The sequence below is a fragment of the Oryctolagus cuniculus genome, chromosome 6 (assembly GCF_964237555.1).
Source record: "Oryctolagus cuniculus chromosome 6, mOryCun1.1, whole genome shotgun sequence".
Classification (NCBI taxonomy): Eukaryota; Metazoa; Chordata; class Mammalia; order Lagomorpha; family Leporidae; genus Oryctolagus; species Oryctolagus cuniculus.
In genome coordinates, this window is record NC_091437.1 from 80,752,083 (window position 1) to 80,776,193 (window position 24,111).

Genomic DNA, 24,111 nt, shown 5'->3' on the forward strand with positions numbered 1-24,111 from the left:
TGATCCCTTGGAGTCCACTGTAGCTGTGTTTGCAGTCTGATTTTAGCATAATGTTTCCATGAGCGATATGCTACTCATTTAAAAAAAAATACAGACAGACACATAAAGTATTTCCTTGGACGCCTGAAGGAATCTTTACATTTTAGTATTGTAATGTTTTTAAAACTATGTTGTTCAATGTCACTTGTGTATTCCTGCCTAAGATGCATAAACTAAGTCTAACCATAAGGAAAGAGCAGGGAAACTCAAAGCAAAGAATCCATTTCTTGCCTGCTTGCTTGCTTGCATGCTTTTTTGAGTTACTATACTCTTCACAAAATGTCAATATCATAAAAGGCAAAGAAAATCTATGGAAGTTTTCCAGACTAAAGAAAACTAAATTGGTAATACAAAGGCAATGTCTGATCCTAGACTTGATCCTGTACTAGTGGGGAAAATTCTGGAATAGACATTGTTAAGGTCAACTGATGACATTGGTATACTGATGGTTGATGAGAAAAAAAGTATTCCTCAATCTTAAATTGACTGAAGTTGATAACTTTACTATGGTTATGAAAGAATATTCATGTCCATAAAACATAAACACTTGTACATCTTAGAGTAAAGCACCATTACATATGCAGTTTTTAAAGGCCTACATGAACAACATTTTTCAAATATTTTAAAAATTTTGTTTATTTTATTTGAAAGGCAGAGTTACAGAGAGAGATCTTCCATCTGCTGGTTCACTCTCCAAATGACAGTAAGATGGGGCTGGTCCAGGCCAAAGCCAAGAAGCCAGAACTCCATCTGGGTCTTCTATGTGGGTGGCATAGGCCCAAGTACTTGAGCCATCTTCTCCTGCCTTTCCAGGCACATTAACAGGGGGCTGGATCAGAAGTGGAGTAGCCAGGACTCAAACTGTCACTCCTATATGGGATGCTAATATCATAGGCAGTGGCTTAACCTGCTGTGCTACAACACTGACCCCAACATATGCAATTTATTCTCAAATAATTGGGGTGGGCTGTCCAATGATGAACCAAATGAGGCCAAAAGACAATCTGGCCAGAGGGTATATAGATGTTCAATGCCCTATTTTTACCCTTGGAATTAAGTTTGAAATTCTTTGCAGAGAAAAATTTTAAATGTCTGTCATTAACTTATTAAATGAAGGAGCCATCATCAGAGGTCTGTGTTCCAGTTCTGGCTGTCATCCTTCAGAAGTTCTGGAAACTGGGGCAGGTGTTGTGGTACAGCAAGTCAAGCCACTGCCTGGGATGCCTACATTCCGTGTCAGAGTGTCAGGGATCAAGTCCCACTTCTTCATCCTATCCAGCCTCCTGTAATGGGCACCCTGAGAAGTAGCAAATGATAGTTCAAGTATTTGGATCCTTGCCACCACGTGGGAGACCCAGATGGAGTTCCTGGATCTTGGTGCTCGCTCTCTCTCTCTCTCTCTTTTTCTCTCTCTCATGGCCTTTCAAATAAATATATAACATTTGTATTTAAAAAGAAATTCTGGAGAGCCATACTCAAATTATAAGGTGGTGCCTTGCTGAGGAAGTGTGTCTTGGTGCTGGAAACACTCAGGTTGATAGCCTTTGTGGAAAGAGTAAAAATACTGAATGTTCCATGGCAGATGTGAGTTTGTAATGAAGAATGCTGAGGGAGTTAACTCTTAAATGATCCCATATTTTCTGTTCAAGAATGTTTGCTTCATAAAAATTAATTGCTAAGCAGAAAAAAAAGCATTATGAAATGATTAAGAGAAAGTCTAACTCATGCTAAGGCAGAGAATTCAGAAAAGGGGTGGTCACAGTGGCAGGAGATGCTCCTTTGGTATGGATTCATTTTTAATTGTAGGCTATATAGAAAGTAAAGCTGATGGTCAGTCCTCATTTGCCTACTGACAAAATATCACGTTATTTTTCCCAGAGTCTCAAACATAGACTTGCAATAAAAGGGGTGAACACTACCAGGGAATTTGGATGTGGCTAGTTTTTCTATTTTTTTAAATCTGATAACAGATAATTTGATAATGTCATGTAATTAAAATTTCTGGCTGTTTTCTCACTGCTTTGGAAAACAGCCTTCAATATCAGACTGGTAAACCCATTCTGACCACCCTGGTGAAGTCTGCTCTGTGGCTCTGTGGTTTGTAGGAGCATGACCCACAATGCAGTCGTCTTCCTGAGTTGAGGGTGCTTCGGTGCCTTTTTTTTTTTTTTTTTTTGACAGGCAGAGTGGACAGTGAGAGAGAGAGACAGAGAGAAAGGTCTTCCTTTTGCCATTGGTTCACCCTCCAATGGCCGCCATGGCCAGCGCGCTGCGGCCCGCGCACCGCGCTGATCGGAAGGCAGGAGCCAGGTGCTTCTCCTGGTCTCCCATGAGGTGCAGGGCCCAGGGACTTGGACCATCATCCACTGCACTCCCGGGCCACAGCAGAGAGCTGGCCTGGAAGGGGGGCAACCGGGACAGAATTTGGCGCTCCAACCGGGACTAGAACCCGGTGTGCCGGTGCCGCAAGGCGGAGGATTAGTCTAGTGAGCCGCGGCGCCGGCTGAGGGTGCTTCTTAAAGGAGGGGTAGTGAGGCAGGGAAGAGATGTGCTGGTGCCCCGGGGTTAAAGGGCCCAGCTTAGAAGCCAATAATAGAGAGCACTGACGGCTCAAGAAATTACACTTTTGCAAATAGTACATATGGGAGTAAGATATCAGTGGCTGTTATGCCACACAAAGGATTCATGTTAAAATGGCACAACCTTTGTTCTTATATCCTAAGCTGATAGAAAGCATGTTGTTCCCACAATTATTCCATCATCTTGTTATTTCCCATCCTCTCATTTTCTTTCTGCAATCTTTAATCACTCCTCTTTCACTTTCTTCACTCTTTAACTTGCTTTGTAGTTGATATTGGTGTCTTCCATTTCATAGGAATTAAATTAACATATTCTCCTTTGTGTTCTGGGCTCTAACTGACCTAGAAATACAAGAGTACTTCAAAACATTTTTGGAGTGGGAGGGAGGGAAGTGTCACCGTGTTCCTAAATCTGTAAATAGGGAATATAACACACTTGTATAACTTAAATAAAATTTTTTAAAAAGTAAAAAATTGTGGAAAATGGACTTAAAAGATGTTCATTTTGGTGCCAGAAGTTTTGAGATCCACACATATAGTGCATTTTTAAAAGCTCATGGGAAATGAGTAGTATGAAAAAACTATAAATGGATTTCAAATTTCTGCACAAAAATAAATTTACCCTTTAATTCCATTTTTATGCACTTTTTGATATTCTCTCAAATCATTGTAGCTGTTGACTTTTAGAAATTAAAGATTTTTGTACTGACCAGAAAAACATCTCAAGTTCTCAGTGCCACATGTCTGGGTATTGTGACTGCTTTACTGTGAGAAGGCATGCATAATGGCTGTTTGAAAATATTTTTGTATCAATATTGTTTTCTAGAATTCACCTTACTCAAGGAGGATGCATAAGAAATAATTATTTTGGCTGAATATTTTTTCTATCAATTAGTGAACCCATTTTCTGCAAGAGTCATTTTTTAAGTTCACATTTCAAGCATTGTAGATAACAGCTTCCTCTAAGAATATTTTTTAAAAAGAATCTACTAATTCCATTACAAGCTCTTGGCAATACACTTACCTAATATTACTTCCAAAAAGGAGAAAAATATAATAATTCCTATATATAATTAATAAGAGACCTCATGAGGAAAAAGCCAGTTGGACTCTAACAGGAGACCATGATTAATCTTAGTAAGCCTTGCTACAGCTCATGAAATAAACCAGCTGCAATGCAGATTGATGTAACATTTTCTGTGTCTGGAAATCTTCCAAAGAGCTGTCCTAAAGGATGCCAGTGTGATTTTAGGGAATCGTTGTCCCTATCTGGTCTTCAAGGATGAACTCTGAGTTACAGTAAATGGATCAAGAGTAAAGGAAAGCAGTGAAAATGATTTTTAAATTTTGGAAATTTACTTTTAGAAGGAATGCTCACCAAATAGGGTTGATACAATGATTAAAATAGAAGTGGTAGGAAAGCTATGTCAGTACAATCTCTAATTTATGAAAGGCTGTGGCAGAAATGACAGTGAGTGGACATGTCTCTCTAAAGGCAATGGTAATGAGAAAGTTCAACGTTTCAGGAAGAGTATTGAATTGCATCAATTCAAACTGAACAGCAGGCATCAAAAGAAACATTGTTCTGGCGATACCTTTCCTTATTTTTAAGAGTAAGCTCTCCCTTGTGAATGAATGAGCTACACTTACTCATGCTTAGGAGCAGAAAGGTAAACCAGCTGGTCTTCAGATTACCCAAGATGATCTATCCCTTTCAACCACAGGATCTCAAAGCTGATAGGAAGCCCTGGTTTTATCAATTAGGACTCCAGTTTAAACGGTTGTCCAAGGTCATGCAGGTAGACGTGGTCACCTTGAAACAGCAACCCACGTCTCAACCTCCAACCCACTGTTATTTTCCCAGTAAATGAAACTAACTCTTTGGTCTATTTACATCACACACACAGAAAGTGAAATCCTGTCCATGTTAGTTTGGAGGAACATTCTATTTGCTTCTTGACTTTCCCATAAGGTCTGGACCTTAGAGTGGACAGAGCTTACATTCCCAAGTGAGTGTTCAGTCCTGTGAAAACCCAAAGAAATTAGTTTCTGCTAAGGTCACAGATAGTGGTCCCCAGGCCCACTGCTGCCTGTGACTTGACTTCCAGAGGGTATCACTGCGTCTCACTGTTGACAGAATGTCTTCCTGTTTGCCTCTGTAGGTTTCACAGCTGCAGCCTCCCTCGTGTCCCTGGCTTGGGCCCTTGCCTCCTACCAGAAGGCCCTCCGGGACTCTCGGGATGACAAGAAACCCATCAGCTATATGGCCGTCATCATCCAGTTCTGCTGGCACTTCTTCACCATCGCCGCCAGGGTCATCACCTTTGCCCTCTTTGCCTCCGTGTTCCAGCTCTACTTTGGGATCTTCATCGTCCTTCACTGGTGCATCATGACCTTCTGGATCGTCCACTGTGAGACGGAATTCTGTATCACCAAATGGGAGGAGATCGTGTTCGACATGGTGGTGGGGATCATCTACATCTTCAGCTGGTTCAACGTCAAGGAAGGCAGGACACGCTGTCGGCTGTTCATTTACTATTTTGTGATCCTTTTGGAAAACACAGCCTTGAGCGCCCTCTGGTACCTCTACAAGGCGCCTCAGATTGCAGATGCGTTTGCCATTCCGGCGCTCTGCGTGGTGTTCAGCAGCTTTTTAACTGGCGTGGTTTTTATGCTGATGTATTATGCCTTCTTTCACCCCAATGGACCCAGATTCGGGCAGTCACCAAGTTGTGCTTGTGAGGACCCCGTCGCTGCCTTCACTCTGCCACCGGAAGTGGCCACGAGCACCCTACGCTCCATCTCCAACAACCGCAGCATGGTCAGCGACCGCGACCAGAAATTTGCAGAGCGGGACGGGTGTGTCCCTGTCTTTCAGGTGCGCCCCACTGCCCCGTCCACCCCATCATCTCGTCCACCACGGATTGAAGAATCAGTCATTAAAATTGACCTGTTCAGGAACAGGTACCCAGCGTGGGAGAGACACGTTTTGGACCGAAGCCTCCGCAAGGCCATTTTAGCCTTTGACTGTTCCCCGTCTCCTCCAAGGCTGCAGTACAAAGATGATGCCCTTATCCAGGAGCGGTTGGAATACGAAACCACTTTATAGAACAAATGGACCTACAGGAGCCACAAGGTCCAGTTGAAGGGTGACAGCAGGGCTGTGGCAATAAGGACAGTTATCCTAGAGTAGGGCAGTGAGCTGTGATGTTCTTAGTCTGACCATCATTATGATCATCGTTTGATTCCCCATCAGCTGACTGTTTGCTGCTGGTCCCCTTTCAAACCAGCAGCACGGAGTCTCTTATTCCACCCAAAGGATGAGGCCAGCTGGGTGCGACTGTGGCTACCACACCCCTCCTGCACACAGTCTTGGAGCATATCTGCCAGAGGGCACCATTAACATGGAAAATTCTGCCTCTGATCAATAGGGTGTTTTGATGGAGTTAACTGATCTTTGCATAAAAATATGTTGAGTCATACACACACATCTACACACTGACACGCACACAACACCAGTTCTCTGTCAAAATAGGTTAGGTGATCTTTCTTGAGGCAAAGTTCAGATTCCCGTGGGAATATAAACACCAAGAGGAAGGGAGAATACATCCCTCAAGACTCCAGAAAAAAAAAAAAAAAGTAATAGCACTTAGAAAAGAATTCATAAACCATTTTCTCATTTGGAAACAAATACCGTGCGTGAGATGCCTATCCAATGGACAACCCACTCAAGTGTGTTTACACGTGTACTGCCATAGACAAAATGGTTCATGTCCTACACATTTCAGGATTTGTTGTTCTTTTTTTAACTTTCAGTTGAGAACGTTCTTTACGACAGAAATCCTATGCAGCACATGTATGGCTTTTGATGCGAGCTTGATGACTTCGTGATGTAACTTAAATGATTATCGTGATTCAGTATTCAATTGCAAAAATTCAATAACTATACAAAGAGGAAGTGGAGGGGGGAGGCAAAATGAGAATCTGGTTCCCAGGCCTGTGCAGCTCACACTGAAATGTTGCTGGGCCCAAATGCAGAACAAGTGGCTCTGTGGGCAAATAAAATTGTACAAAAAAATTTGTACAATACAAATGACTCCATGCCACACCTTTCTAGTGCCAAACACCGTAACCACAGGACTGACAGGCAATCCCCTAGCAACTGAGAATGAGTGGCTTGAGCCCCCTAAAAGTGGACAAGAGAATGAACAATCAAGTTCTCCACTGTGTATAGACTGCCCCCGTCCCATCTGAGGTCAAAGTGATGCATCTTTTAGAGGCTTTGGTACACTTTTTAGTAAGTATAAGCAAACAAAAGCAGTGAATACGCTATGAGAAAACCCTTCCAAACTGATTGAGGGCTTATCACTATATCCAGCTAATATTTGTATTTGAATCATCTGCAAAGTCGCACTCTTGCAACAAGCTTCTGGGTTTTAAATACCTCCGCACAGCAAGTAACTGTTCCGCTTTCTGTTCTCAGTGTCCTCGGTCATGGTGCTTTTTGTTGCATTAAAAGTGCCAGTCAAACTTTGATAGTATTTTTTTATAGTTGGTGCAGAGTGGAATAACTCATGGATTATTTCAATATTTTTGTAATAAAAATATAGGGTATACACATAGACATCATCACTTTTTTTATAGACCTGGAATTGTTTAAAATACATTCAGCATCATAGTCACTTGGGATGTCAGAAATTGGTCCACAAATTCCATCAGCCTGCCTTGGCAGATTGAAAACACCTGTCTCTTGCAAGATCACCCTATTTTTGCAAGTCAGTGCCCCTAGGAACCTGGCCAGGGGTGCTATCAGTGCTTCAGGCGAAGAGAGAATCAGCTTAACTAGAAAGGGCTTGTCATGACTGGCCAATGTTTCCCAGGAGGTCAAAGATGTAAATGGTTATTTTCATCCATCCATTATAACACACCTGGCCACAGTGGAAGATGTCTTAAACTTCCTTCCCTGGTTTTATAAAAACCCAAGTGATATATTAAATACCAATCAAGATACTAAACAGAAAGGAAAATGTTTAACTTAGTTATTGGGACTGCCGAATTCACTTAAAATAGTCATGTTCCATAGCCACCACCTCTATCGGGTGTGTCATTCAGAACCGCTGTCCTCATGATGACATCCACAGCAAGTTACAGAGGTTCAACCTAGGACTTTTTTTGGTGCAAAACCCCAAAGTGATTTTTTTAAAAATAGACAATTTTTATCAGTAGGCATTCTTCATACTACTCCATGATTTGATCCTCCAAGCAAGATTTCCACTAAAAATTAACTTATCCTTTGTTGGGAAGTGGAAGGATTTCCTAGTCACCAGTAGAGGCCCTGGAGGACGCTCTTCTTATCAGCGGTTGGTGAGAACTTTGCACCCCCACTGTAGAAGGACAAAAAAAAAAGAGAGAGAGAGATTACTTTGGCAATTCTTCACTTTTGAGCAGAACCATGAGTTATTAGCCTTGTTAGTTCCAAGACAACTTTTAACTGATGATCTATGGAAATTGAATCTCTCAGTTGGACTATACCTTTGATCCCATGAGTAAATATCAGTATAATAGTGTCAATGAACACAAATCCAACAGGCCCCATCATTCTTCAATCACGTAAGTTCTAACTTCTTTCTCAACTTGATCCCTCATGTAATACATTAAGAGTTGAAACGGCTACTATGTAAATAAAAAATAATGTACTGTGCTTTGTCTTGGAGGTGACACTAGTAGTCAGAAGCTTGAATTTTCTCCAAAAATGTAAATACTCTGTCATACAATATACTTGAAGATGATGATGATTTAGTGAATCATGAATTCTTGTTAAGGAAGTGCCATATCCAAAATGTTATAAATGACAACCTTTCAAAAGATTACAAGAACAAACACTTGCTTCCAAGAGCCATGGTGATTGAATCATACTTTCATGATTCAAAAAGCACTGCACAGCCATCAGACTGGTATGGGAATACAAATTTTGCCAGTTTTTAGATGCAGAGTTTACACAGAGTTTGTAGTATTAAGACCTAAAGCAATGTATTCAGTGTATAAGGGAACTGTTTGATTTGTGTATTCATATTCTAATCTTTCCTAAAATTTAATTTTTAATTTATCATAAACCCTCTACAGGGAGGAACTGGAGAATCCACAAGGATTAGCTGTGGTTAGTGTACAAATTGGAACCACTGATCCCACATCTGTGAGCTCTGACTTCCTCGCCTTCAGGGATTTAGTCCACATAAGGATATAAAGAGAGGAATCTGCTCTCAGTGTACCCACTATTTGCCTAGAGTCTTAAAATCTGCTAAGGGAAAATAACTACTTTTTTGATGTTCAAACAAGCATTTCTAAATGAAACCACACTTAAAGAACATATCTATATCTATCTATCTATCTATATATATATCCCAGAAAAGTACAAAAAGTACTTCAATTTTCTGGAAAAAAAGGAATTTCAAAAGTTAATTTTGGTGCAGAAAACTGTTGAAATCCATGCATAGTTTATTTTTCATTTTCCATGAGCTTTTCAAAGATATATATGTGTATACTTATATAAAATAAATATATATAAATCTATCTTAACATAAATATGCATGAATATATATCTTATAACACACATACATATATCTTAAAATGCAGATAGATATTTATCTTAAAATACAGATAGATATCTGTCTTAAAATAAAGACTGGTACTTTAAGTATTTGGACGGAAAAAGAAGTTTCCTGTAGAAATCAAAGTGTGCTCCCCTAGACTATCCTGTTGGCCCATTCACATGGCCTTACATGGGTTGTCTGTTTCAGTAACTCTGACTTTATAGATACCCAGTTCATTTGTGATGAGTGCTAGGAATCTCACAAATAAAACAAATCCTCTCATTGATGTGAGAAACTCAGTATTATCAAAAGATAAATACAAAGACAACCTGACAATAAAGATAAAATGAAGCATTTATGGCTCATTTCTAAATCCCCGACTTATTTTCCTCTAAGAACAAATGATGCAATTCTAATGAGCAATTAAAAATGCATGAGAATAATGATATCCCAGTGACATTTAAAAAAATCAAGTATACAAGTATATATGCTTTCCCAACTAAAGGAATGGAGATAAAGAGCATAATTAGTGGCCTTTAATGCATCTGAAGTGGTGTGTTATTGATGTATGAACTTTCAGATAAGAAAACTTTTCCTTCACCATTTCCACAATCATCTCATACTTACAGTCCATGGCTACAAGACATTGATACATGTATGAACTTCATTTGGAGAACCCTGGATAGAATTCAGCATTCCTCAGCTGAGTGAGCTTTTTCATTACTTAAGGATCTCATCTTTTAAGTAGCTGAGTAGAATAGCTTTGTGTCATTTCAAATTTTCTTTCTCTGAACAGACAGAGTTGAGCAAAAAAATCTTCTGATGTCCTTACCAAGTTTGTATAAGGTTATGCATTTGCTTTTAAGTTTCCAAATGCCATTAAGTGGAAACAGGTTCTGACAAAATGTTTAGACAAGAATTCAAGGATTTTTTTTTTCAAATGAACCATTTTCTAGACTAAATATATGCTTTCTTGCACTTTCCACGCATCCTTGCCATTAGCCATTACCATTTCTATAAAAAACTTGCATGAGACTGGTGCATTTTTATATTTCTAAGGAGAGTTCCTTAAAGCCTTTTTAAAAATAGCACAGCCTGTCTTTCAGAATCTAGTGTAGAGGATGGTTGATGCTCATGGTGACAGCACCGCGGGAATGAGGTGGCCCTTCCTGGAATTTCAGTGATGGGTTCAAAGAAGTTCACTTCATTCCTTCACTTCACCAATGCAATGCCACTTTTGAAAACAATCAAAATCACTGCTTCTGCCAGCTTGTTACTCCTAACACTGCTTCTCCACCTGATGCTCTCAAGCTTTCCGGAATGGCTGAGGATGGTCATTGCAGCCCAGCCCGTGTCTCTGCGTCTCTGGTCGGGCCAAGAAATGATCTGCATGCTTGGGTATGCGCGTACCACAGCACCAGGACACTGCAGAGCTCTTTCTGCCTACGTATGTCTTGTCCAGTTGCTGTCCTAAAAATGGGCTCATGGAAAGATTCCCAGCACGTGCCTGTGATCGACAGCCTCGACAGGTTCATTACTCATCCCAAAGAAAAACTGCAGAGTGTGGGTGGGATTGTACAACAACATAATGAGCCATTTAATTTTGTTAATTGTAGCAATTAGGCTAACTCACAAGCCGCCTGCTCTAGCAGCAGAAAGCCAAATGGAAGAAGTGGCCAACAGCCATGTGCCCACAGGAATGAGGGACTCAGAAACTCTCCCTAGAGTGTTTGAGGTGTCATGTGGTTTCGTTATGTATCTGAAGCTCTGTCTCTGGATTCCACAAGAAGAAAAATAATCAGACTTTTGTTCTACTGCATGCAGTAATCTAGCCCAGAAATTTAAAACTCAGTCAATCTGGGGCCTATGTTGTGCTAAATAAGGCATGGCTGAATGTCTCTGAAATGTTTTCACAATATATCGACACAGCCCAAAGTCAGAAACAAATTGAATAAATCAAATTTTTGCTTTGGTCAGTTTAGTTCCCCTTAGATTTTCTTGCAGTTCCATTATCCATGTTGAGAGTAGTTTACTGGGATTAAGTGGTCACCACTTGGCCAGTGCTGTGCTAAGGATCTTTGTCTATGTGATCTCATTTAGCCTTCACAACCGCCTTTGAGTGAAGCATCACTTACAGAAGGCAAAATGTCAGCTCGGGCATGGTAAGCAGCTTGTCCAAGACTGCAGTTGGCACACAGCGGAGCTGAGAGTCAAACACAATTTTTCACAACTGCAACTCCTTCTAGAAGAACAGCGAATATTTTGATTATTCCCATCAAAATCTATTCCTGATTTGACAGATCTTCAGGAGAAACAGAATCATGATAGGATGATCAGATTTTTCAAAGAAAATTTCATTTAAAAGCTAAATATATCTTTCAAAATTAAAAGTTAAAGATAAAATGTCAATAAAGAGAAATGGAATCTCTATTGCCTGTATTCTTCCAGTCTGGAAAATGCTCCCTCTCACATGACTCTACTCTGCCCTAAATTAAGTGATGAACATCAATTAACTTGGTACCTCTTCTCACATTTTTTATATGTGTATACCACTGTCATCTATCTAGGCAGATAGAAAATTAACTGAACCCCATTACTTTGATAAAGAAAGTGAAGGAGAGAGAGAAAGGGAAGAAAGGAAAGAGGTTGAGCTTGGTTACCTCTTCAAAGTGACATTATTTTCATTTTATAAGATAAGCCTGTTCCATTGCCATCATTTTTCCTAAATTTTATTTGATATTTTAAAGTCACAAAATTTAGTTTTTACAAAGAGCCTTGTCTTAGATCAAAGGGATAGATGCAAAGAATGTAGCAATATAACAAATATTTTGTTAATTTAGTTATAAATTAATTAATGCTATATCTCCCTTCTCAGTTTAGATGCAGCATGCCTAAAGATTTAGAAGATGAAAGTTTAGTGCTATAATCCATTGAATAATATTGCATAGTAAGCTCTGTGTCATGTTTTAATTAATAATATTAACAAGGTAACCAATAATAAACCAGGAATTTCCTCAACCCCTGGTTTTCATTTTCTAAAAGGTTTCAGTGATCAATCTGAATGTAATACATTTTTTAAGAATTTATTTATTTGAGAGGTAGAGTTACAGACAGAGAGAGGGAGAGACACAGAGAGAAGTCTTCCATCCACTGGTCTACTTCCCAAATGGCCACAACTGCCAGAGGTAGGCCTACTTGAAAAAAACAAGATAGGAGCTTCTCCTGGATCTCCCACATGGATGCAGGGGCCCAAGCTCTTGGGCCATCTTCCACTGCTTTCCCAGGCCACAGAAGAGAGCTGGATAGGAAGAGGAGCAGCCAGGACACAAAATGGCATAGAGGAAGGCTTAGCCCACTACACCATAGAGCCAGCCCGTGAGTGTAACATATTAAAATGTAAACAGTCATCTATCTTCCTACTTTGATTTGATTTAAGCAGATCTTTATGAGCTTACATGAGATTATAAGTCATTCATTTGTATAGAAAACAGCCTCAGAAGGAAATATGTGTTACTTCATCAGCCTCTTTTTATAAATGAGACAACTGAGATCTAAGCGTATCAGGTAATTTCTGTGTTCAGTATCTTACATTAGACTTTTACTGATTCTGTCCAGTCATTCATTCAGCAAGAATGATCTCCAGGACTAGGACCACTGGGCAATGCGCCCCCAAGCACAAAAGGAATCTTGCACCAGAGTAGCTCACAATTTCATGAGTAGTGGCATCAATTTCATAACTTCAGCTCTCTTTTCTACTGTACCACACAGATGCTTCTCTTCCTATTATCCATATTTAATTTTATAACAGGAACAAGTATTTGGCACATCAGTTAAGATGCTGCTTGGGATGCCCACATCTCATATCTGAGTGCCTGTCTTGAGTCTTGCCTCCATCTCTTCAGACCAAGCTTCCTGCAACTGTACACTATGAGGCAGCAGATGATGGCTCAAGTGCTTCGGTCCCTGCCACCTACTTGGGAAACCCAGTCTGAGTTGTAGGCTCCTGGATTTGGCCTGGTCTGGCTGTAGCTATTGTGATTATTTGGGGAGTGAAGCAGCAGATAGATCTCTCTCTCTCTCTCTCTCTCTCAGTCTCCCTCTCTCGTTTTCTCTCCATCTACCTTTCAAATAAGATGAAGATAAACAGGTAAAAATATTAAAATAAAATTTAAAACCCTGCTAGTAATAATAATTTTATAATAAAGCCATCAAAAACAAAAATATTTCCAAGACTATATTAGCAGTCACCATACCAAATGACAAACATAATGATGTGCATACAAAGATAAATACTTGATGACTCAGTAAAAAGAGAAAGCAATTTTATAACTTTTAAAAAATTTTTTTTTAAATTTTTTGACAGGCAGAGTGGACAGTGAGAGAGAGAGACAGAGAGAAAGGTCTTCCTTTGACATTGGTTCACCCTCCAATGGCCGCCACGGTCAGTGCACTGCGGCCGGCACATCACGCTGATCCGAAGCCAGGAGCCAGGTGCTTATCCTGGTCTTGCATGGGGTACAGGGCCCAAGCACTTGGGCCATCCTCCGCTGCACTCCCTGGCCACAGCAGAGAGCTGGACTGGAAGAGGGGCAACCAGGACAGAATCCGGCGCCCCAACCGGGACTAGAACCCAGTGTGCCGGCGCCGCAAGGTAGAGGATTAGCCTAGTGAGCCACGGTGCGTGCCATAACTTGTTTTTAATAGCTCCAACATCAGATAACTTTGAATAAAAGTAAAAAAGCAACAGAAAAATTAAGATACTCTCATAGCATATAGTATTTAACTGAAAGCAGCCACCTCTGAATAAATTTTGGAGATATGTCTGAGAATTTCTTTCAAGAAAAGGCACAAACTTAAGGAGCTCCTGAGGTCTCTGTAGAGATTTCCAAGATGTTGCTTCTCTGAGTTTCAGGAAAGCATCCTTCACGGGTGCACACTGGATGTTGCCAGCAGATGTTATTTAGGAACAACAAATTTCCAATCAACTTCAGCTATTATAACTTGGGAGGTTGTTTGATGAAAGCCATACCTCCACAGCCCAAAACCAGGAGTCAAGATAGCCAGCCCAGACCCTGGGCATCCTCTGGCTGTCTTTGGCTCCAGTCCTGGTAGCTCTTGCAACATAGTGCAAAGAAAATGGCTTCCCACAGATGTATGGCTCGCATTACTAAAAATCACTACTAATCTGTAAGACTAGTTTTCCTTAAGAGAAATAATTCTGGTTAGGGAATTATAAATCAATTGGTTTGCTATGCACTAAAAGAGGAAATAAAGCGTATTAATTTTTGTGAGCACAGAGTAATTTGAAGAATTCCCTGATAAGCTTCATTAAGCATTAATAAAAGAGCTGGTGTAACCATATTGCCCCGTCTGTACCAGGATTTCTAGGCTTGTGCTACCGTTACTATTTTCACTACTCTGACTGTTGCTGTTTTAGCCATTGCACCAGAGGAGAAGAATGCAGTTACGGATAAGATGTTTGCAGAGCAAAGATCATGTTTAACAAAACAAATCAACACCAAATTAATTAAGGAAAATAATAAGCAAATATCATCAGTACAGTGCCAACACAAATTTTTTCTTGTGCTGTTATTGAAGCCTGTCACCTGCTCTGTTATTAAAATTGAATAAAATGCAAGGTTTTGTGTTTTTATTGAGCTTAATCGACTGAATTAAGTAGGTTGGCCCTCTCTTCTCTCCACTGCTAGATTTGCATTAAAATGGAATTAATCAAATTCTTACCTAATTGAAGGGCTAAAAATATTAACAGAGATGTTGTGCTTGAACCAATTTAATTTGACTGCTCTGGTGGCATTCTGGTGTGGAGATGTATCAAATTAACAATATTAATTATTTCAGTGAATTAATTTATCAGTAAATCCTAAGACACCCCTAAGTTGTTTGAAAACATATTTCTGGTTCTTATCATTGGAAAGAATTCTTACTTCAGTCACAAATCAGTAGCACATGTCTTAATTAACAACAGTATTTCAAACCATTGTGATTCTGGAAAGGGAACCCTAGAGGTTCCGTGTGTTGGGCACTGCTACATTCACTTAGCAATTAACCTTTGAATTGTGGTATTCTACTGGGTTCTCTATGATTTCCTATTCAAATTAGAAGCCACAGCACACACTGGTGTAACCAATGGAAACCTGTCAGCTAGTGAAAGAATTGTCATTTTTTATCCTCCTTTCAAAAAATTCAAATATTCAACATCCATTATTAACCTTAGCAATGCTCTATACACAAAAAGCGAAGTGAATCTCTAAAGGATGTTTGGAAAGCCTGTGTTGAAACATATTCCCTGGTCTGAATCAGAGACATGGTGCTCTGTGAATTGGAAGGGGAAGGGTGGCTATGAGCCAGTCATATCAGAAACAAGGCCTCGCTTGTCGCCAAGCTGCACATTGCTGATGCTATTGATTCCCTTCTTTTTTTACAGAAGCATCTTGGAACTTGTCAAGTTTAACTGGAAATGATTCGCAGTTCATTAATTCAACTGACACTTTATTCCTGCAAATTCTTGACTTGTAATATTATAATCAAGCTACTACAAGGGAACATTAATCAGTTTGTGGAAAGGGAGCACTTCCTTCGAGGGTGAGCCATGAAGTACCCAGGCCTGAAGATAAAGACCTCTGTGAAGCAGAGCTAATGAATTCGTACAACCTGGTTCCTCTTCATCGATGCTAGGAACATACAGATGCTTCATTTTTTATGCCACTAAGTGTTGCTTTGGGAAGGAAAGAGAGAGAGAAATTTATCAATGAATTCTTGGGGGCTTGTGCAGCTCAGAGAATGGGTATGAGTCATGGAGAATTCCTTTAAGTGGATTCAAATCCACTTGTTTGGAAATGAAAAAAAGTCACTGTCACCTGTTTAGTCATTGACCTTTGCATACAGTTGCTGCTTTTACTGCATTTCTTGAGACTACCATTATTAGCTTTGTAATAAGCAATTTGTAAAAATTGAGTTTATAATTCAATTTCAGAGGTAAAATCTGTGTGGATATAGCTATTGAATGATTTGATTCTCTGACTTGTTAGATGATGACATTATCACTTCCAAACTGAGATCCATTTCTATGTGGAATTAGCCACCCTATGGCTTCTCAGATCACACAGAACCTTGGTTACACGCTCCAAGATCTCCACTATGATATTCTTAATGCCTCTGTGTTCACTTAGAAGTAAACAAGTGATCTCATAGTTTTAAATTATAGTTCTCTCCCACTTGCTTCTCTTTTTTTCAAAGATTTGAGTTATAAGGTAAGAATGAGGTCATCAGACATTTTCAATTTGATCATAGTTTCAGAGTATTCAAGAGAGTCACGTATCCATATGTTCTTATGAAGTCTTCTGTCTAATCTTTTGTTGTCACAGTTTTAGGAATTAGCCCTAAATGAATGAGTGGAAGTAATTAGATCAAACCAATGGTAGTCTAGAAGAAAAGTGAGACGAGAAAGAAGCAGGGATCGTTTTTCTTGTGCTTCAAAGATGTTTCTCTTCCTACATGATCATCTTGGTGGTTGTCTCCAAGATGCACCAAGAGCTACTAAATAATAATCCAAGTTCTCAACTCTAGGATCACAGCCAGTCCTTTATGAGAACTAGCTCTTGGCATAAGCACTGAAATTGAATAATAGAAAAGTGGCCTACCACCATGTGACTTACTCTCAATTGCAAGGCAATGAAAACGTGCAACTTGAAGAAAAGTTCATTTTTGAAGTCTAAAGAGAACTTAAGCACAAAGACACTCTGTAACATACAGTGAGGTGGTTGACTGTGGGGACAAAGGAGCAATAAACAGTCCTCTTGGACAAGGCTTATGGGAAAGAGTGACCATAGCAGTGCTGGGTGTTGGGATAAAGGGTTTCTTTCCATTAGAAAGGTCTAGGTATGGTGACTGAAGAGAAAATCTCTCAGTGGCTCACCAGGAATATTTGCTTTTTTACAGAAACAAGTTTAAGGTAGTCACTGACGTTCCATAACCAGGACAACAGGCTTGAGAAAGGCCAAGGCCTGACTAGCATAGGAACAGGGAGCAGAAATTCGCGGTTCCATGTCTGAGACTGGCTGTCTCCTTAAGAGAACTCCCACTTTCTGACCATTCTTGATCACTGGCTCCATACACTGCTCTGTACACCGAGAGCTTCTGATGGATTATAAGATAGGATATTTGAAGGCATTGTGAGTCAATCTTGCTTGTAGAGCATGAAATATTTAATTGTCCATCCTTCTAACAACAATGGTATTCAGGGTTACCATGGCCTTATTCATCCTCCCATTGTAAATAGATCATGGCATCAGGAGTCTCTGTGTTCACACTCAGTAAGCCAGGTTTACAGGTACTAGAATCTTTTAAACATACTTTGGATCTTGATTCTGCCAATCACTTAGTCTGTGTATCTATTTCCAAACTGGAATCTAATTCTTGTGACAATGATTTTAAGAATAATGGAAACAAACCAACAAAAAAAGAACAGTTAAGCATTTTTCCAACATAGACAAACCCATTGGACCATTGATAGCCCTAAAGCTCTGATTTTTCCTCATGACCAAATTTCTTTCCATTTGAGGTATTTCAGCATCTGAATTTTTCGGACGATTGCTGAACCATCTTCACTAAACCAAAGTAGACAGTACGGCATTATTAAAAATAAAGACTGTCCATGCTAATGCAAACATCCCAACGAAAAGTGAAGAAGCTCATTCAAGTGGTAAATTTGGTCTTCTTGATAGTAAGCATCTGGTTACTATTAAGAAAAGTGCAGATACTGGAAGTGTATAGTTTTCTGTTTGGTTGTCTGGTATTGTATGAACAGACAAACTGCTCAGGTGATGTAGGTAATGGAATTCAACTTTCTGGTGTCATAATCAGTTGCTGGTGGTATTCTGTTGCTAGCAGTCTCTTTGTTGTGCAAAGAGAAATAAATGATGTAGAGCAAATGTTATTTGATTTTTATTTACTGTGGGAAAACACGTGGATGGAAGAAGTTCAGGAGGCTGCCCTGGGTATCATAGGTTTGACTGCAGCATTGCCCTTCTTCAAAGGGGTAGTTCCAGCAATCTTCCACTTGGCCCCTTTCAGGGAGTGAAACTTTTCCTTTGGATTTTGTTACATTTAGAGTTTTTATTGTCACTCTTCTGCTGTTCATATAATCTTAATCACTCACAAAGTCTACTTTATGCAATGTGAAGGGTAATACAAATTCATTAACTTTTTATTTCTCAGGTAGAAGTTTTCATGTCAAGCATTCCTTGCTATACCTTTTCACCATAGAAATTGTTTAAACTGCTTGATTTCACAGTGTCAACAGAAGCAAGAACTATTTTTCCAAATCAATAGTAATCTATAATTTTTTGTTTCATTGTTCCTATTGCCAAGTGTTAACTGGTCTTTGTGAAAACTGGAATATTAGTGTTTTTACTTATAGTCACTGTTAAAATTCCCCAAAAAAAAAAGAGAAAAAATGGCATCAAAGGGTAATACTCTTTTCAGAAGGAACGTGTGTGGTGTTCATATCAACTTGTGTATTTGTGATTATTTGTAGATGTTTCTTATAAGGTTAGGAAGATAATCTTGTTTATTTAGTGTTGGCTCTGGGTTGCTGAGCATGTGAATTTCTTCAAATTGTGTGCTTAGCTCATTTACCATTCAGAAGCTCTGCAGAAAAGCAAAGAAATTTAGACCAAATTTCTCTTAAGAGCTCTTATATTGCAGAACTTACTAGAAGGCACTGACTCTGAGCAGGCACACAGAGCACTGAAAGGTATTGAGCTATGCAAAATCTTGAGGGGATTTCCAGGGAAAATCTAAATATTTTGAAGGTTGGGGTTAGGTAAAATTTTCATGTGTCAAGTTCAATACTCAGTGCCAAGTTAGAACAACTTCCTGGGCTAAGCCATGAAGTTCTCTTTTGAGTTCCCCCTTCCCTCAAATGCAGAAGTTCCCTTACCTCAAATGGATACTCCACTTTGTATAGCAAGGACCTCCAGCCACTGTGGCACCACTGCCCGGTGCTAATTGTGTCTTTGGAAGGCAGGTCATGGCTACTGTGTAAAACTTTCAAAACCAGAAGACTCTCCAACATCAATGTGTGTAGCAACCCAAATTGGTTTTGCTTTTCTTTTCCCTAAGATTTTTACTTCCCTAAATCCTTTTCCAAAATTTTTTACCAACATGTTATTGACAAGATGTTTAGTTGAATTAGAAACAAAGAGATAAAAATCAATTGGCAAGAATAAAAAATTTGTTATTTTTTTCGGTTATTTTTGAATATGTAATCTTTGAATGGAAGTTATGGTTTAGCTGTAAACCCAAAATCCCAGTGTTGAACATAATGACTGTCTTCAGTAGGCTTAAATATATCCTATGAAGCAGTATGCTTTTACACTCCATTCCTGGACACAGGAATGTGAGGGGGCTATGGTCCAGGGACTAGAAAAAAGGGACTAGAAAACTGCACACCTGAGTCCTCATCCCTGGGCCATCTCTTTAGCTTCAGAAACTCACCCTTGGCCTCATTTTTCCCATAGATAGAAGAGAGATAATATTTATGTATCTACCTCGTGGGATGTTGTAAAGATTAATGAGTATTGGTGAAGTACTCTGAGATTAGAAATACTGTCACTCCCAATGATTGACATAAACCCAAGGAGAGCTATTTGCAGCACAAGGGTGGGCTAAGGGGTGGGCCAAGTTGTCTGAGGAACTCACCAGCAATAACTCACCAAGCAGAGAACAGTTATTCATCACTCAATGTAAGTAAAACTTTCCCTTCAAAGGTTCCTGTAGAACTTTGTAAATGATCAGCTTTTTAATGAGGAAATTAATTCCTTTCATACAGAACAATAATTTTCTTCTTAGCCAAACTGAAATTTTACTAAATGTTTATTAAAAATGTATCCAGAAAACTTGGTTCCTTCTGATGCCTAAGGAGTTTGCATGCCTGACCCCCATCTACATTTTCTGTAACCCATAGATGGTACCTCCAGTTTAGCACTAATGATTACCAAGTCGTGTTCCGAAATCTGCAGTGTGTGTGGGGGGGATCCTTAAGAGATATTATTGAGATTAAATTTTGTGTTGCTTACACTGAGTTTCCTTTTTATCCCTGATATTACACATCTCTCTCAACAAAAAAATGTAAAGGCCCATTCCTGCTTAGAACTCCTGAGTTGGTTCATTTTCATATTACAAGTACATTTCAAATATTTTAGAGAAATGTTACTCAAGAGCTTCAGTTTCTATCAATGTATATGTGAATACTACTGAAAGATAAAGGAGTTGGTAGGCAAACAACCTCAAGATGTCCTCGACAACTTCCTGCAACTATGGTGTTTTCTCTTACTTAAATGATCCATCCTAATAAGAGCTAATGCTAAATAACATTATTTGGGGTTATAAATATTTACAATTTTGAAGGTAAAGAGGTGATATCATGAGGTAAAAAGACATCCATGAAACAACACTAACAAAGCAGATAATGATTTCATGATGTGACTTCGGGTAGCAGAGTTGTACATAAATTTTATCATTGTGTCTTTACTTAATGATTATATTCCTTTGCAAATCTTTTTGTGTGCTCTTAATGGTATGATTTTAGAAAGTTTACCATGGGAAGTGGGTTTAAGATCCTGTTGTGTTTAGAGCTGATGTAGACATAACATACTTATTCAATATAATCTCTTCTGGATTCTAAAATCTACTTGATTGCAATATATCAAACTTTAAAATTTCCAAATCAGTTAAACATTTCTAGTGCATTCTCGAACATTCCAAATCACCCAGGCAATTAAAAAAAAATCTGTGCTGCCATTCAAAACTTAAGTATTGCTTTGAAATAAAATGAGTATAGTGAGTCAAAAAATGATTTTACTTTCCCTGGCTTTTTTTTTTCTAATTCCAAGTACAGCAGAAGATTCTTTTTGCTATGAAAAGAAATGTTTCTGTTTTTATTTGGTTTTGTACAAGAAAACTGAAGTTGGTAATATGGATTAGATACAAGGGCCTGAAATGAGCGAGGGGTGACTTTTCAGATTGCTAGGATGAGGGGGAGGCATGGGGAGATTCAACCACAGAGATACAAAACAGAATCCACAAGAGTTAGAGCTGGACAATTCCTTGAAAAAGTTATTCATCAAACAGGTAAAAAAAAAAAAAAACAGATGGAGGTAGTGTGTTATTTAGCTATAAACTAGATATCTAGTTTCTGAGAGCTTGGAGGCTTGAGCCTCTTTTCAATGCTTTCCCAACCACATGGAATTCTCCAGAGCCCTCCTTGAAAGTCAGAAGCTCTGCCAGAAAAGCTAGTTTTCAACAAAAATATATATGACTATACTGCTTTGGACACATCATTTCTGTAACCATCACATATGTGATACTGTGTAAATGTAATTGCCGACTTTCACGGCTATTTCCAGTTAAGGTTCTATTCTGTAAACAAATGATAGAAAACAAATGGAAAGTCCTTTTTGTTCAAAGCAATTGCCTCCCAACTTATTTACGTCTGTTTATATCATTGGATTATTATTATCACAAAGTACCTTTGATGTTTAGATGGTATGAGTTAAATGAAAGAATAAATCTTGTGGTCAAGAGTTTATTGGGATCCCACCTGAAGCCTTTCTTTGGTTAAAGAGACTGGAAAACAAGGGCACCACAGTATTCTCTGGGTGAGAACTTAGCCTCTACTATGTATTTTCTGCTTTTCTTCTCCATCGTCAGAGAGCTCAGTAATCTCAGGAGAAATACAGTGGCCGATATGGAAATTATGTTTCTCCCTTTCTCAGAACAAAGAGAAAAACCAATGAGCCAGAAACTCTCTCCTTTGAAATCACATCCTGTTGAAGGCTAAGACACAAATTTTTTTAAAAAAGGAAATTATCCTATTGATTCTCTTCTCAGTTTCTACTCAATTCTTCTTAGTTTGGATTACATTTTCTAGGAATTACCATTCATGCCATTTTATCTGATATCTTCAATACAGAAATGGTGAGAGACAAGCTACAAATGAGATAACTACAGATATAAATTTCATCTGTACAATGTCCTATGAAGCAGATTGGAAATAAATTCTGCTACCACTAATATTCTGGTTTAAATAAAAATATTTAATAGAAAAATGGAAGTATTTTCTCAGCATTAAACCATTGCACAAGATAAACCTGCTTCTAAATAGCAAGGATTTTTGCTACTGATATTTGTTCTTCATTCTCCAGTTATTTTAAGTAAGTTTCACATCTAACTACCTCAACAATTGTTGTTTTGTTTAGACACATGAGATCATGCACTTTGTGATCAATAAGTCCTTCATTTAAAATTTCAAAAGGATACTTGGTATAAAGCAATTTGCAAAGATGTGTGCATGACGTAAGCAACCCAAACTCAGAAGGTTGTACTTCATTCTGTTTGTTTGTTTCTAAGCTTGGTTTGTGGTAAAATCCTCATTTCCACTCAAACCAAGAGAAGCTGCTCTATATTTGCTTAATTTGCCTTAAATATTTTGTGCTCCTTTCCCTGTTCATATATTTTTTTGTTTGTTTTAAAACTATCTCTGGAAACAGAAATGTAACAGGTGGCAGATGAACAGCAAACTAAAGAGAATGGACCAATAATTTCTCAGTTCCCTGTTGTCAACTATCTGCATGACATTCTGATTGCACAACATTGCCATTCCTGTGTGTCTCTCTCCATTCATAGAAATAAGATCTGAGAGCCCCCATGTGTGTGTAGAGAATTTCCCCAGTAGGAGCACAGTGCCTGGACCCGAATGACAACCTTGGCAGTTCTTGTGCTTTTACTTTGTAAACACTGTACAAATGTATTTGGAGTTTTATTTGAAATGAAAAATTAAATGAGTTATTAAATTTTTCCTGTAAATATATATATTCAAATTCCATGTATCCAAACATTCCTTTAGCGTTCGGATCGTAAGCGTGTCTGTATGGCTGGAGGCCTCTGCCTCCTGGCACTGACCCCATGTGCTCTAGTTCCAAGCACAGTGTGTGGAGTATTTGATGTACTACAGTACCATAGTTATTTTGGTCTGTTAAATAAGTTGCAATTTGTGATGAAATGAAGTGGAAAGTAGTACTTCACAATGAGCAAATTTCCTTGGTTACATGATTTTTCTTGTAAAACTTTAAAAAAAGAAAACTTGAAATTTTATATATTTGGATTTTGTAGATTTTTTTTTATTTTATTGCAACACAAGGTACCAAAATCATTAAATAAAGTACACTGTGGTCATTTTAACAGAAGTGTGAGTTGTTGATTCTTTTTAAGTCTTCCAAAAGAGCAAGACACCATTGTTGTTAAGATAGGAAAATGTACACGTGGATCATGGGGTTTAAATCTTACAATAAACATAACTGAAATACACTTAAAATGAAGCTACATCACTTTTTAGGATGTTTCATTTCTTTTATTTCTGAGAAGTGCTAAAGAGTGTTCATCTAGAATAATTATGAATAAAGCAACAAGATAATTCAGGTCACAAAGAGGCTTCTAAATAATTACATAAGTTGTTTAAATATTAATTAAAATTATCAGTGAACAAAAGTATTTCTAAAAGATAATATATCTAGGCCGGTGCCACGCTCACTAGGCTAATCCTCCACCTGCGGCGCCACCACCCCGGGTTCTAGTCCTGGTTGGGGCGCCAGATTCTGTCCCGGTTGCTCCTCTTCCAGTCCAGCTCTCTGCTGTGGCCCAGGAGTGCAGTGGAGGATGGCCCAAGTCCTTGGGCCCTGCATGGGAGACCAGGGGGAAGCACCTGGCTCCTGGCTTCGGATCGACGCAGTGCAACGGCCATAGGGGCCATTTCGGGGGTGAACCAACAGAAGGAAGATCTTTCTCTCTGTCTCTCTCTCTCTCTCTCTGGCTAACTCTGCCTG

The 24,111-nt window shown here is 38.9% G+C and overlaps 1 protein-coding gene across 2 annotated transcripts in view; it reads left to right on the top strand.

Annotated features, from left to right (window-relative positions):
* The window catches only part of XKR4 (XK related 4), a 496,677-nt gene extending 473,207 nt beyond the window's left edge, over positions 1 to 23,470 (top strand). The window contains exons 3-4 of one of the 2 annotated variants that reach the window (XM_070076615.1): positions 4,781 to 8,228; positions 15,654 to 23,470. In XM_070076615.1, coding sequence (XP_069932716.1) covers positions 4,781 to 5,727 — 947 coding nt within the window. In that variant the 3' untranslated portion in view covers positions 5,728 to 8,228; positions 15,654 to 23,470. The remainder of the gene's footprint in view (positions 1 to 4,780; positions 8,229 to 15,653) is intronic. The other variant, XM_070076616.1, reaches the window with a different exon arrangement.
* The last annotated feature ends 641 nt before the right edge of the window (positions 23,471 to 24,111 follow it).